The sequence below is a fragment of the Cnephaeus nilssonii genome (assembly GCF_951640355.1).
Source record: "Cnephaeus nilssonii genome assembly, chromosome: 9".
Classification (NCBI taxonomy): Eukaryota; Metazoa; Chordata; class Mammalia; order Chiroptera; family Vespertilionidae; genus Cnephaeus; species Cnephaeus nilssonii.
Window position 1 is genome coordinate 18,099,961 of NC_137080.1, and position 13,711 is coordinate 18,113,671.

The 13,711-nt window shown below is 37.0% G+C and overlaps 1 protein-coding gene across 1 annotated transcript in view; it reads right to left on the minus strand.

Annotated features, from left to right (window-relative positions):
- Positions 1–775: 775 nt before the first annotated feature.
- THEMIS (thymocyte selection associated) overlaps positions 776–13,711 on the minus strand; it is a gene marked incomplete at both ends in the record, with an annotated part of 123,303 nt that continues 110,367 nt past the window's right edge. Inside the window, one exon of the mRNA XM_079781161.1 lies at positions 776–937. Coding sequence (XP_079637287.1) covers positions 776–937 — 162 coding nt within the window. The remainder of the gene's footprint in view (positions 938–13,711) is intronic.

The window sequence follows — 13,711 nt, forward strand, 5'->3', positions numbered from 1 at the left end:
ATGAAAGAACAGATTGTACAGAGTTTCAGCAGCAACACTGCAGAGACTTCTTATCTAGTAGTGTGACTTTTACATGCCCTTGGAGGGAGAAAGAGCGCTCACTACAAAACCAGATAAGGAGGGAGAAGAAACAAACCATATGCTTAAGAATAATTACAGTTTCATTTTTCTTACAAACTGCAGTGTAAAGTTTCAAAGATAACGTGGAATAGATATTGAGCTGCTTTGGTGTGCCTAAAATAATTCCCTTGCTGACTCATCTCAGGTTTGCACAATACGGAAGTTAGTCTGGGTGGCTTAATTAAATGCTATCAACGTCTCCACAAGTCCATTTGCTCCTGTTTTGCTTTCAGTAGAGGTGAAAACTATCAGATCACCCTTTCTAGAAACCAATCTGTGATATTTCAAGTCTGCACTAGATTACTTAGCTGACACTTCTTTAAACGGAAACATTGCAATTATGTTAACCTCACCTCAAGACATTAATCCTTCTTAATTCTAGCAAAAATTTAAAAATGTCATGATAATACAAGCAGTCTTAGGATAAAGTACTTCCATGGCCATGTAAGTGAGAAAAATCTAATAAAAAAACAATGAAGAGACCTAGCATTAGTGTGAGTGTTCAATATTATGCTGCACTTAAAACTATATTCCAATGAGATTTGCAGGTCAGACAGTCACTATGACTGAATTATATATTCCAAAAAAAAAATCGTAGTAAGAATCTGTATATTGTGCATTTGTCATGTAGGTGGTCAAAACCCACATCATGTGGCTAACGACCTGTGGTTCCATCGGTGCCTGCTACTGCCGTTGCTCCACTCTTGCTTCTCTCTTTCTCCAGATCAGCCAAAGCATTTTGACAACCAACTGGCACTTTTGAATCCAGGCCAGCCTGATGGGAATGAAGTTTCTTGGATATATCTACATGGAGACTCTGAAATGAGAGAGGCCAGAGTGATTGATTTTACAAGTAAATTATCAGTCCAAAATAAATGCTTCCCAGGGATATGACAAGGGTAAACATTTATCAAATGGCAAGTTATTTCTTATATCTGGAACAGAACATTCTATGTGTCAAAGGGAGTTACAAATTACATTTTCATCCATATATTTTGGTAACCTAGGTGTGGAAGTTTTGTGGCACTCTAAGTGACTAGAATAAGAAGTCATCTCAGACGTGGAAAGTCATTTCCAAAGGTCATTTGTATATATTACCTTCTTCTTGTGAATCTTATATTCTTCATTTAGACTATTTTTTCTCAGCTTTTTATCCCCATAGTAAATAATCCTGCATTTCATTATATATTGCATAATTGCACACTGTATAATGAAGAGATTTCACTTCTGTATTATTGTTATTCTTTCTATAAAACAAATCATAACATCTGCCTAAAAATAAATCACACTTGTATCAGTATTATGCAAACTTGACAAAGTTCTTCCAGTCAATTTAAGCATAATAATTCATCATAACAATGAATTATTAAAGCGTAACAGCAATAAACCCCAAAACTCATCTCACATATGAGATGGCATATAGTGTTTGATGTTGTACTAGTATGTTGTATGCTTCAAAGGAATCATCAAATAGGAACCGAAATTAAAGACCTAAAAAGAAAGTGAACTTTCAGCATTACGTTTCATACTCAAATTCCAACTAGACGTTTTTCAGTTTGAATGTGATTACAAAATACTCAAAGATTCACAAAGTCATAATTACCCATTTTGGGTTATCCACATAGCCCATGTTGATTCACCAAAGGATGGCATAATGAACGACTTTTCTCAAGTTCCTCCTACAGATTGTGTATAGCATTAAATTCATTAAAAATTTTATTGAAAGCTTGAATCAAAGGCTTTAAAGATTGGAAAAGACCAATAAGAAAATTAGGGTCCAGCATAATTACATGGTTCACCCAAATTAACAAAATCAACAGTGCTGAGCTTTTGGGATATGTCTCCTGACCCTTAGTCCAGTGCTCTTGGTACTTTTCTATGATCCGATCATTCATATATTCATTTGTGGTGGGTGGTTACCGTTATGGCCCCAATTCTTTACCATTCTATGTATTCCTGTCCTTGTCATTTTTTCAGTGCCCTCATACTCTGACTTTTGACTTGTCCATGTGACTTTTTCTGGACCCGAAGAATATTGACACATTAACACAAACAGAGACTTGAAAGATGTTTGCATAATTGTTTTTTTCTCGTTCTTATTCTTCCAATATGCTATAAGAACATGCCTAGACCAGCCTGCTGGATGCTGACCAGGACAGAGAGCAGATTCAGGTTATACCAGTCATCCAAGACGAGACAATCACAGCCAGAGGAGCCCCAGGCATTTGGGCAAACCCGGCCTAGGTCAGCTGAACTCCACAGCCCCATGAACTAAATAAATGTTTTTGGATGTATGCCATTAAGTCTTTCTGGTGAGTAGGCAGCACTGTGTGGCAACAGATAATGAGTACATCAACAACCATCCTATCTAATAAAAGGGTAATATGCAAATTAACCATCACTCCATCACAAAGATGGCAGTGCCCATAGCCACAAGATGGTGGCACCATCCTCTCAGCCCTGCTGGAGGCCCCCGGCCCGGGGAGGGGGAGGGCGGCCAAGCACAGGCCCGGAGAGGAGATGGCAGGCCCGCCTCCCGCGGAATTGGCGCGGGTCCCTCCGGGGCTCCCATGGAAGCAGCGTGGCTCCCTGCGGCGCGCTGCGGTTCCCGCCGGCTCCCGTGGAAGCAGTGGGCGGCCTACTGCACGCGATATCGCACAACAGGCTACTAGTTTATCTATATTATCCCAGATACTGGCTGCAGTGTGAGCATACAAATAGGAGTCACATAGTCCTCAAGCTCTAAATCGTTCAAACAGAATTTCTTAAATTGTTTAAGCAGAGAATTAAAATACAGTGTGGTACATCATGGGTAAATAATTCTCCAATTCCTTTTCTAATGACAAAGGAAGGGATCCCGGTGCCACTTCCAGTGACAATTCAAGTCAGAGTTTGAGTGTTGGTATTTCCTGCAACCAAACCACTACACTTGTTTACACTTGACTCCTCCACAGCCCACAAAAACATAAGTCCATTACTCACCATGAGTTTATAAATTTATTTCCAGGCCTTCTCTACATCCACCAGCCCTCTAGGCTCTTTTCCCTTCTTTCTCTATGCAGCATCGATCCTACTTCTCAAACCAGATGTCCAAGATATTACCATGTTATCTCTCTGCAGCATTTAACATGTCTTGTCACTCCCTTTCCTGTTTCTGGTGTCCCTCTTACCACTCTGACTACTCATTCTTGGTTTCCATTGACTGGTAAGTGTTTCTCAAGGTTTTGTTATTGATCTAATTATTTTTATTAACCATCTCTAAAAAATTCCAACAATTATATGGCTTAATTTACCAACTATATGTTATAACTCAGGGGAGGGGCCAGATTTATGAAACAAGATGAGGCAGAGCTTGTATAACATGATAAGCACTCTGCACTCCAACTCTAATGTCCTTTATTTAGTTCTACAATCCCACCATTCTTCCTTCTTGATGTAAGGCGTGGCTATTCCATTTACCTAGAACATTATCACAAACTCAAGACTTCCTTCAAGGTTTCCCTTACCATGTAGAGTTTAGCCAGAACCTTTGTTTTCTAGTCTCTGAGCACCTTGTCCTTGTGCTGCAAAGCAGTTTTCACAAATACAATGAAATAACACCTGGATTAATGTTTAATGTCTATATCTCTGGTTAAAATATAAACCAACTAGAATAAGGATTACATCTGTTCTAGTCAATGTTCTCTCAGTCCTTATCTCAGTGTTTTAAATATAGTAGGTATCAAATAACTACATCCTATATAATAAAAAGCTAATATGCAAATCGACCGAATGGTGGAACGACTGGTCGCTGTGATGTGCACTGACCACCAGAGGGCAGACACTCAATTAGGAGCTGCCCCCTAGTGGACAGTGTGCTTCCACAGAGGCTCGAAGCGCTGCTCAGCCAGAAGTCAGGTTCACGGCTGGTGAGCACAGCAGCAGTGGCGAGAGCCTCTCCCTCCTCCGCAGCAGTTGGACATCCCCAAGTGCTTCCAGACTGTGAGAGGGCGCAGGCCGGGCTGAGGGACGCCCCCCCCCCCATCCAGTGCATAAATTTCGTGCACTTGGCCTCTAGTATTAACTAAATGGAGAAATGCTTGAATAATATAGACTCAAGTTTTACAACTTTTTCTTTGTCTAGTTTATCAATGGTTACTACATATTCACATGTTCATATATTAAGAGTGATATCCAGTCACTAACAGTAGTCCTTATTATATAGTAGAAAGGCACACATATTTGAACTTATTGAAGTTCAAATATGTCATTAAAATATATATTAAAAATCATGTTTTTTTAAAAAAAACTCTTTGATACAATTGTTGCAAATACTATAGTCATATAATATTCCATATACATCTCTGGTTCAAGTCAGATTAGTCTCTATATATTGAAATTATAAATCAAAGAATGGTTATATAAGGGAAAGTGAGGTCCTGAGAAATGAGTATGTATATACAGTTGCTCTATATTACTGAGGCACAAGATTGTGGCCTGACAATAATGAAAGAAATAAAATTCTATGTCAGGCACTGCTTTAAAGATGTCAAGCCTTCAACTTGAAGATCAGGTACAGAAGAAAATGAGAAAAATAAAATGTGTGCAAAGAATCAAGAAGAACACCAATAAATTTGAACTGGCATGCATCAGGCCTTTGTAACCACACTATAGTTGTACTTTAAAAATAAATCCTGTTTATTTTGTATAATTTCCACTTAACTTGTCATTAGAAGTGAGTCATTAGAATCCTGTCTGTTAATATAAAGCAGCTGTTGAATTATTTCTCGTGTTTTACTTGGCTTGTAGTGTGCGTACTGCTTTTAGTGTTCCTGCTGAAAACAATGATTCAATTACAAGGTATTGAGTATTTTTCTCATGAGCAAAGAAAGGAACAAATAAATATTACCATAAAATAAGATGTCCATGAAAAAAAATTAAAAGATTTCTTCAGATCATCTCATACCTAAAGCTATGTTGTTGGATAAACATCATCGTTTTTCAAACCGTTCATTGAGATTCCCAGTGCATGATTATATCCACTTGTGACCCTTCTCCCCAAGGGGAAAGAAAGCTTGCCTTTCATTAGAAAGCCACATTCAGCCTATCTTGGCCCAGGGACTAAATATCATTCACATTTAAAACAACATGAAGTATCCTAGATAATGTACTTCACTTTATACTTTGTAAAAAATCACTCAATCTCCTTACAAACTAAAAAAAACCTACCTCTTCTCTGCTTATATAAACAACTGCTCCTTTCATGCCTGTGCTTTTTATTTTATAAGAAAAATAAATTCAAGTGATGTTTGGGAAGAAATTTCTCAGTAACTTTCTTCCTCAGAATTAAATTCTACTTGAATCAAGAACAACAGAAACAGAAATTCAGAAACTACATATTAAAATAAAGAAATAAGATTAAAACCTAACCATAAGGAATATAGGTTTGCGATGCATATCAAATTATCATTCCAGGAGACCATGTAACCCTCCATGTAATCTGTCTTCCAATGTGTGTGTGTGTGTGAGTGTGTGTGTGTGTGTGTGTGTGTGTGTGTGTTCTCTTTTTGTTTGTTATATGGCTGTATCACTGTAAATACTTTATAAGATTATCAAGGGTTTAAAAAAATCTCATAATATTCTCATTGTGCATTATAAATAGAGGCAAATGTTGTTGTGTTTTTCCTGAAGAAAATGTTTAAACAAGCAAGAATGTGAAATGAAAAAATAATCTAAAGTTGATCATCCATAAAAAACAGGCGTCTCTTTCAGATGGTTATCTAATTTTTATACAATTATCCATCTACACTCATAAACTGTCTGTTCTGCACAGAATGTTCTTTATACCAACTGAAAAGACATGTTGCTGCGATTGTTCCACCCAGTCCTAAAGACAAGCTGTCATTGCATAGTTCCTGTCCCTTGCAGTCTGAGGTTGTTTGCAGAGAGGTTGCCCAAGCCTGTGATTGGCAGGCCTTATATTATGGGCTCCTGAGAAGCACATTTTTATCTCTCTCACTTCTCCTAAAACTTTAGACTGTGGTCCTCCCTGGTGAGACTCCTTGCTGGAATCACTTTCTCCTCTTAGCCAACACTATTCACCTTCTTCTTCAAAGAGGATCATGCTGGCTGGGTTTTGAGCTGGCAGTTGATTGGGGGCCTCAATAGCATTTACAGGTGCATGCATGTGGTTTGACATTTAGACACTCTTAGGCTCAACTGTAGTTGAGAGATGGGACAATCCCTCTCTCCTCTCCCTGCTCCAAGTACCACCAGAAGTTCAGATGTTTAAAAGAATTGAGGTTTTCTATCTGCCCTGTCCATTCCCTTGGGTTGGAGAAGAGGCAATTGACCCACAGGAAGGAAAATGCCTGTGTCTGCTTCCTAAATTGTCCTGATAAAAGAGAACAACTTTCTGTCCAATTCTTTAAAGATTTCCTCTATCTGCTGGAATTGCTAGGACCAGGCCCAAGAAAAAACATCCTTGTTAGAACTATGATTAGAGATCTTAACAAGCATTATATATCAACGATCTTATCATGTTCTTTTGGAAAGAAATCCTTCATATACTATGAGAGGACTTTATACCTTTATATTCAAACATATGTTTCAAGGACATATTGTGTACTAAGGGAAGAGGCTTAATGTACTCAAATATTTCAGTTGCATCTTCCTCAGTTTCTCCTACTGCAACTAGGAACTAAACAATTTAACATCTACAGGTCCTACCATTTGATGTTGATTTGACTACCCTCTTAGGAAAAAATAATATTCCAGCTCCTGGATGCAGGAAGAACTCAATATAATCACACAATTTGTTTGACAAAACAAGTTTAGGAATTTTGTCTCAGAGTACTCATAGTAGAGAAGCTCTTCACACATTTTGCCAAGCTCAATTCAATCTGCTTTTTGCTACTCTAATCTCTATTAATTTAGCCAAAGATAAAATGGACACTTGAGCCAATGCTTAACCAATATATTTGTATTTTAAAATGCAGTCAGAATGCACAGCTAATCTCTACCATTGTTATTCTTGAGGAGGTAAACAGGCAGTCTGGCTGCCCTCAAAGATGTCAGTGCTGTCACTCTAGATAATGGACCAGCATGCAGAGGGGTTGCTATTTTAAAGATGCTGTAACAAGTGCATCCCCTTCAAAATACCAAGACTGGTTCACTTACAGTGTTGGTATTGTGAAGACTAAATAGCTCTTTGTGTATCAATAAACCTTCTTTTACTTTATTTTGCCCCCTTGTAAATCTTAAAATGATTAATTCACGTGGACGGTATTGTTATAACTTCCATAGTTCCTATTTTAATTGGAAAATTGTAACTCTTTTTGTGAGGTTCAATCTGTGGCCAAAGGGCAGGAAAATTAATCTTAGTTTAAATTATAGAAATTACAGTAGAATAAACTATAAGACACATTTTCTGTTTAGATTAGCTTTTGGTGAAATTAGTCTTGAATCAGTGGACATATGCATAGCATTTGGAAAGTGTTCAGCAGAGCAACTCTTGTTGCAGATGGCAGATGGGAACTGCAGTGTACCATATAAAAGTTCTGTATCTAGAAAAAATATTTTAAATTCGTTCCTTAAAAATTACATTTGAAATTATTTTAAACTGGATATTAACATAGAGACTTTCACATGAGTCTTTGAAAGGTATCCATCCTGTCAACCTGATTTGAAACATTGCTATATTATTATTTGAGCTAGAAACCATTTTTAATGAGTAGGATTCATCTCAGTATTTCTTCGAGCATTCATATTATGTGAAATGTTAAGTGGTGTTCTTGCCACCAAAGTGTTGCTAAAATTAAAAAGCTCATGCTATTGTGAACAAGTGCCCAACGTAGGATGTAGTCATTGAAGGCTGCTTCCCACCTCCTCACCTCAACATGTTTTTGAAACCCTCTCCCATGAAGGCTGCCTTTCTCACTGCTTCCTGCACACCCATCCTATTGGGGTATTCACTGCATAGCATCTGGTTTCTGCTCCTACCACTTTATGAAGCATTGTCTGGCACCACCATCCAGCAGGGGCTCTAAAGTTCTACAGAATGACCCTACAGTCATCTCCGGGATCCTCGCCTGCACAGAGGGCATTTGCTCATAATGCCCTCCTCATCTCATGCCCTCCTCTTTGTCATCCCTCTACCAGCATGACATCAGAGGCTCTTATGGTTCACACCTAGTCAAACATTTTTTTTTCTACTCTTTTTCAGGCTCCTGTAAGTACAATCAGAATGTGGATCTCATTGTCCCTCAAAATGTCTCTATCATCAAGATTTTGGATTCTAAGACTTTCCTCTGTGCTTACACTTACTAACACTGTTCTTCCCTCTCAGTCTTCAATTCTTTTCTGCCTATCAGCCCTTCCTTTCCTCACTTCTTTTTCTACCTACAGAGTCCTTATAACCAACTTGTTAACAATTTCCTCACTTTCCATTCTACTTTCTTTGCCAGTACCTAAAAATCACTTTCTGTTTTCTCACCTTCCAAAAGTAAGGTAAATAATAATAATAAAATAAGAATATTATTTCACTGCTGGTAAAATAATAGTAATAAACAATAGTAAAAAACAATAATAGTAATAAAATAGTCTTGTAATTTTACTAATTTGGCTCTGACATAAATTCATGTTGATTGGAGGCATCCAGGTCCTCGATCTTGCTCAGTTATCAGAGGATCTCTGCCTCAGTTTCTTGTGAGGGATTCAGAGAATATATTTCAAATATTTTTCTATTTTATCTCTCTGATAATTGCAACCTAGTATTCCTCAATTTTAGGAAGTTATGTAATAACTTAGTTCATTGATAGTGTGGCCTTAGGAAATCAATTTCCACAGCTGTCTTTGTCTTTTCTTGATCTCTCACCTATCTTACAAAATGTCCCATCCTCCCTCTCCTCCTTTGACTGTGATACTTTCCCTCCCACTTTCCTATTGACTTACTTAATCAATTGTTCTGCCTATGCCTAGTGCAGTCTCTGACTCTGCCTCTCCCTCGCCTTGTTCATTTTCTGCTAAGCTTTAGTAAGAGTGATCTGTTCTCCCTGCTCATTTTCCTTTCCTCCCACTGCCTTATTATTGGGGTATTTACTGCATAGCATCTGGTTTCTGTTCCTTCCACTTGACTAAAAATATTTTCAACAATAACTTTCTAATCATCAGTCATAAATCCCATGGCTTTTTCTCAGACCTCATAGTTCCTGAGCTTTCTACTGCAAAAAAACTCTGTTAACCACTTCATCATTTAAAAAAATAACAATTTTCTCCTCAGTTTCTAGTAAGACTGTACCATTGTTTTTCTATCTTTATCATTTTAAAAATATATTTTTAATGATTTCAGAGATGAAGGCAGGGGGAAAAAGAGATAGAAACATCAATAATGAGAGAGAATCATTGATCGACTGCCTCCTGCATCCACCACACGCGGGCTTGAGCCCACAACCTGGGCATGTGCCCTGACCGGGAATTGAACCATGAGTCATGCCAGCCGGGCCTTTTTCTATCTCTTGAATTGTCCTTCACTAATCTTCTTTACCATCTTTTTCCTTTCCTTCCAACTTTTAAACCAATGATCTCTAAACTATTCTGATTGTATCCCCTTAACAATAAAAATTTTAAGCATGAACCACAAATGTGATACGTACATATGTACATTTACTCTACTAAGATATGCACATTATTGAACAAATTTGAAGTAGAAACATTAAAATAAATTAAAAATATTTTAAATAAAATTTTATTTTACATATTAATAATATTGAGGAAAAAGATTGAATAGTTTTCATTACTTTTTAAATCTTGATTTAACACTTTGTGATACAGCAATCCAATTGTTTGCTTCATAATTCAGTTGACTCATATTTTGAGCTTTAATAATTGTCACCACTAAAACATGCTGCTTCACAAAGACACATGGATGCAAATGGAAAAATAAAAGTATGTTGTTAATTGCTATCAGTCATGATACAACAATGGCTACTAATTTAGCAAAGACATTTTAATTGGCTAGGAAATTCCTATCTTCCCTGATGTCAAACTATGTTTAAATACTAAACAGATTTGACTTAGTAGTTAATTAATTAATATTTTAACTATTGCATTTAAAGCCCACGGAAATTCTGTGGAAGATTTTATGAATGGTTAGAAATTGTGTTTCCTAGAGTTTAAAGTTTGCAAGATGAGAGGTTTTATAGGTTGTACTATATACATTGAATTGTTTTTCAGAAATAAAAATCACATTACATTATAGCTATTGCATAACAATCCATTTTCATATGCTCTATACAGAATGATTCTTTTATTGTAATTATTTTTGCCCCTTTTAATTTAAGAGGCCAACTCAAGTGTTTATGTGTATGTTTCTCTAGGCAGCAGGCTACTGACAGGCACTTATCATGGACAAGGTAGGCACATTTGAACACTCACCTTTTTAAATTAAATAAATATCAGTATCAATATTAATACATCTTTAATTTTTCTGAAAAATGACTTGTCATAAAATAATCAGTAAATCTTTATGTGGTACAAAAGAGAGCCACAGTCACTTCCCATCTCCAAAGTGTCATGAGGAATCTGCACTTTTGTTTTATACTTTTGTTTCTATAAATGAAACATCCTATTTAATAAAAGAGTAATATGCAAATTGACCACCACTCCAACACACAAGATGGCTGCCCTCATGTGGTCTAAGATGATTGCCCCCATGTGGACACAAGATGGCCACCACAAGATGGCCAGCAGGGGAGGGCAGTTGGGAGGGACCAGACCTGCAGGAGAGGGCAGTTAGGGGTGACCAGGTCGGCAGAGGAGGAAAGTTGGGGGTGACCGGGCCTGAAGGAAAGGGCAGTTAGGGGCAATCAGGCTGGCAGGGGAACAGTTAGGCATCAATCAGGCTGGCAGGGGAGTGGTTAGGGGGTGATCAGGTTGGCAGGCAGAAGCGGTTAGGGGCAATCAGGAAGTCAGGCAGGTGAGCAGTTGGGAGCCAGCAGTCCTAGATTGTGAGAGGGATGTCCGACTGCCCGTTTAGGCCCTACCCTACCAGGATAGGGCCTAAACGGGCAGTGGGATATCTCTCGAGGGGTCCCAGATTGGAGAGGGTGCAGCTGGGCTGAGGGACACACACCCCCATGCATGAATTTCATGCACCAGGCCTCTAGTATTCAAAACATTCTGCAGAACTTTGTAAACTTCTGGCAACTATTTATTTGCTGCAGTAACTTGCCTATCACAATACTGGGAATATATTTCATATGTAGATGCATCTCCCTAAGCTTCCTTGAGGATCACTTTTTAAAATTCTAGACAATGCAGCTGTTATAGAGTAGTTGCACTTATTCACTTTATCCATAAAGCAATGCTTTCACTAAAGAAGTCATTAAAGAAGAGGATAATGGCTTCTTTAATGCATTAACTTTTTTCTTGGGTTTCATTATTAAAACACAATCTCACAAATATAATAACATATATGCCAAGAAAAAACTGAACTCTATACAACTTTATAGAAAATCTCTCTCACTGGAGTCACTTGTCCATTCAAATAATGAGAATAGCTAACATTTATTTTGTGCCTACCAAGTGTCTATGGCTATTTCATATATTAGCGTGTTGAAATCTACAATTTTAAAACAACTTCCAAGAGTATTTTCATAAAAAGAAATGATTTTAATTTGTCAGCACATTACTTCTTTGTATTAACTTGTCCATTTTTAGGAAGAGTCAGTTTACTCAGTAATATGTGTGTGTTTTTATTACTGTAAAAGAAAAAACACCTCAAAAACATTAATGTTAACTTTAGTAAATTTTAAAAGTAATGAAGTAGTGACTTGAGTATAACATATTTAAAAGCAGTACTAAAAAACTATAGACAATCGTTTTCATATTTTTGTTGCTTAGCTTTAAAATAGATTATTAATCACCGTTACTTCATTTTCCCAGTTGTTAATATCAGATAATACAGCATAAAAATATGGTAAAGTTCTCTATGAGTGTTTGTAAGTCTTCATTTCAATCTTACTAATTTCAAATTTTTGGCTGACATCTTGAAGGACATGATTCATTATCTTTTTTTCTCTCTCTCTTCCTAATATGGCTGATGGAGCAATACTAGAAGTGTGAAAATTGTCAGTTCTACTTTTTAAAATATCACTCAGTTGTCCTTTGCTTTTATCAATAGTATAATATTTTAATAAATTTACTTACTGAAGTATGAAATGCTTTTAGAAAAATGCACAAATAATAAGAACAGCTCAATGACTTGATACAATTGAATGCACCTATGTAACTACTACCCAGATCTGAAAATAGAATATTAATACCCCCCCAGCAGCTTCCTCATGCTAAACACAGTCACATTTCCAATCTCTCTTCCCCAAAGCCACCTGCTATTCTAACTTCTAATATCATAATTAGTTCTCTTTCTTGTTTGGAAACCTTTGTCAGTTGAATCATAGAGTATATTCCCTCTTGTATCTGGCTTTTTTTCTTTTTAACCATAATTTTATATAATATTCCATTGTATGAATACACAAAAAATTATTTATTTACTCTGCTATTGAAGAATATTTGATTTTTCTAATTTTTATCTATTATGAATATTCCTATACACATCACTTAGTGCACATACATACATTTTTCTTTCAAGTGTATTTATGCATATATTTCTGTAGGCATGTAATTTTTGGGTCATAGGGTATGTGTATGGCCAACTTTACCAAAGTTGCTAAGATTTAGTACAGTCAGTCTTTTTATTAGTATTTAACCATTCTAGTGATTCCATAATATTATCTTGCTGTGGTTTTAATTTGTATTTCCCAGGTAACTAATGTGATTAAATAGCTTTTCAATATTATATTGGTAATTGTGAAGTATCTATTTTGTGAAGTAATTTGAATAGTTTTTAAAGTGTTTGCCCATTTTCTCTATAGTGCTGTCTGTATTTTTGTTATTGATTGGTAAAATTCTTTATATATTGTGAATACAAGATCTTTTCAGTATCCCTTATCTGTTTTTTTCAAATAGTCTCCCCTGCCCTGTGGCTTGCCTTTTCACTCTCTTAATGGTGTCTTTAGTAATATAATCTTTAATCAACAGGTTGAGTTTTTAAATTTTTAAGTAATTTTGAAAATACTTTAAAAAATATTTGTGAGATTTGGTTTTGTTTGAATTAGAAAATACAATTTTCAAACACCTTGACCAGGCTCATCAAATCTGCAGCACAGTGCAACTTCTTGAAATCTAGCCCCGGGATTATCCTACCTAATAAAAGAGTAATATGCAAATCGACCGTGCCTTCGCTACACCACCAGCCACGCCCACCAGCCAATCAGAGTGAGTATGCAAATAAACCCAACCAAGATGGCTACAGCCACAGAGAGCAGGAGGGAGGCTTGGGTTTCCCAGGCAACAGAGGAAGCCAAGCTTTCTGCCTGTCCTTGCTGGCCTAAGCCTCCACTCAAGGCTACAAAGTTTCAATTATAAAAGGTAAACAAATCCAAACAGAAATGGCGGCAGCCATGGAGCTGGAGAGAGCAGGCCAGGGTTGCCCCCCGTGATGGAGGAAGTCAAGCTTTCCACCTGCCCTGGCCTGCCTAGGCCTCCAGGCTAC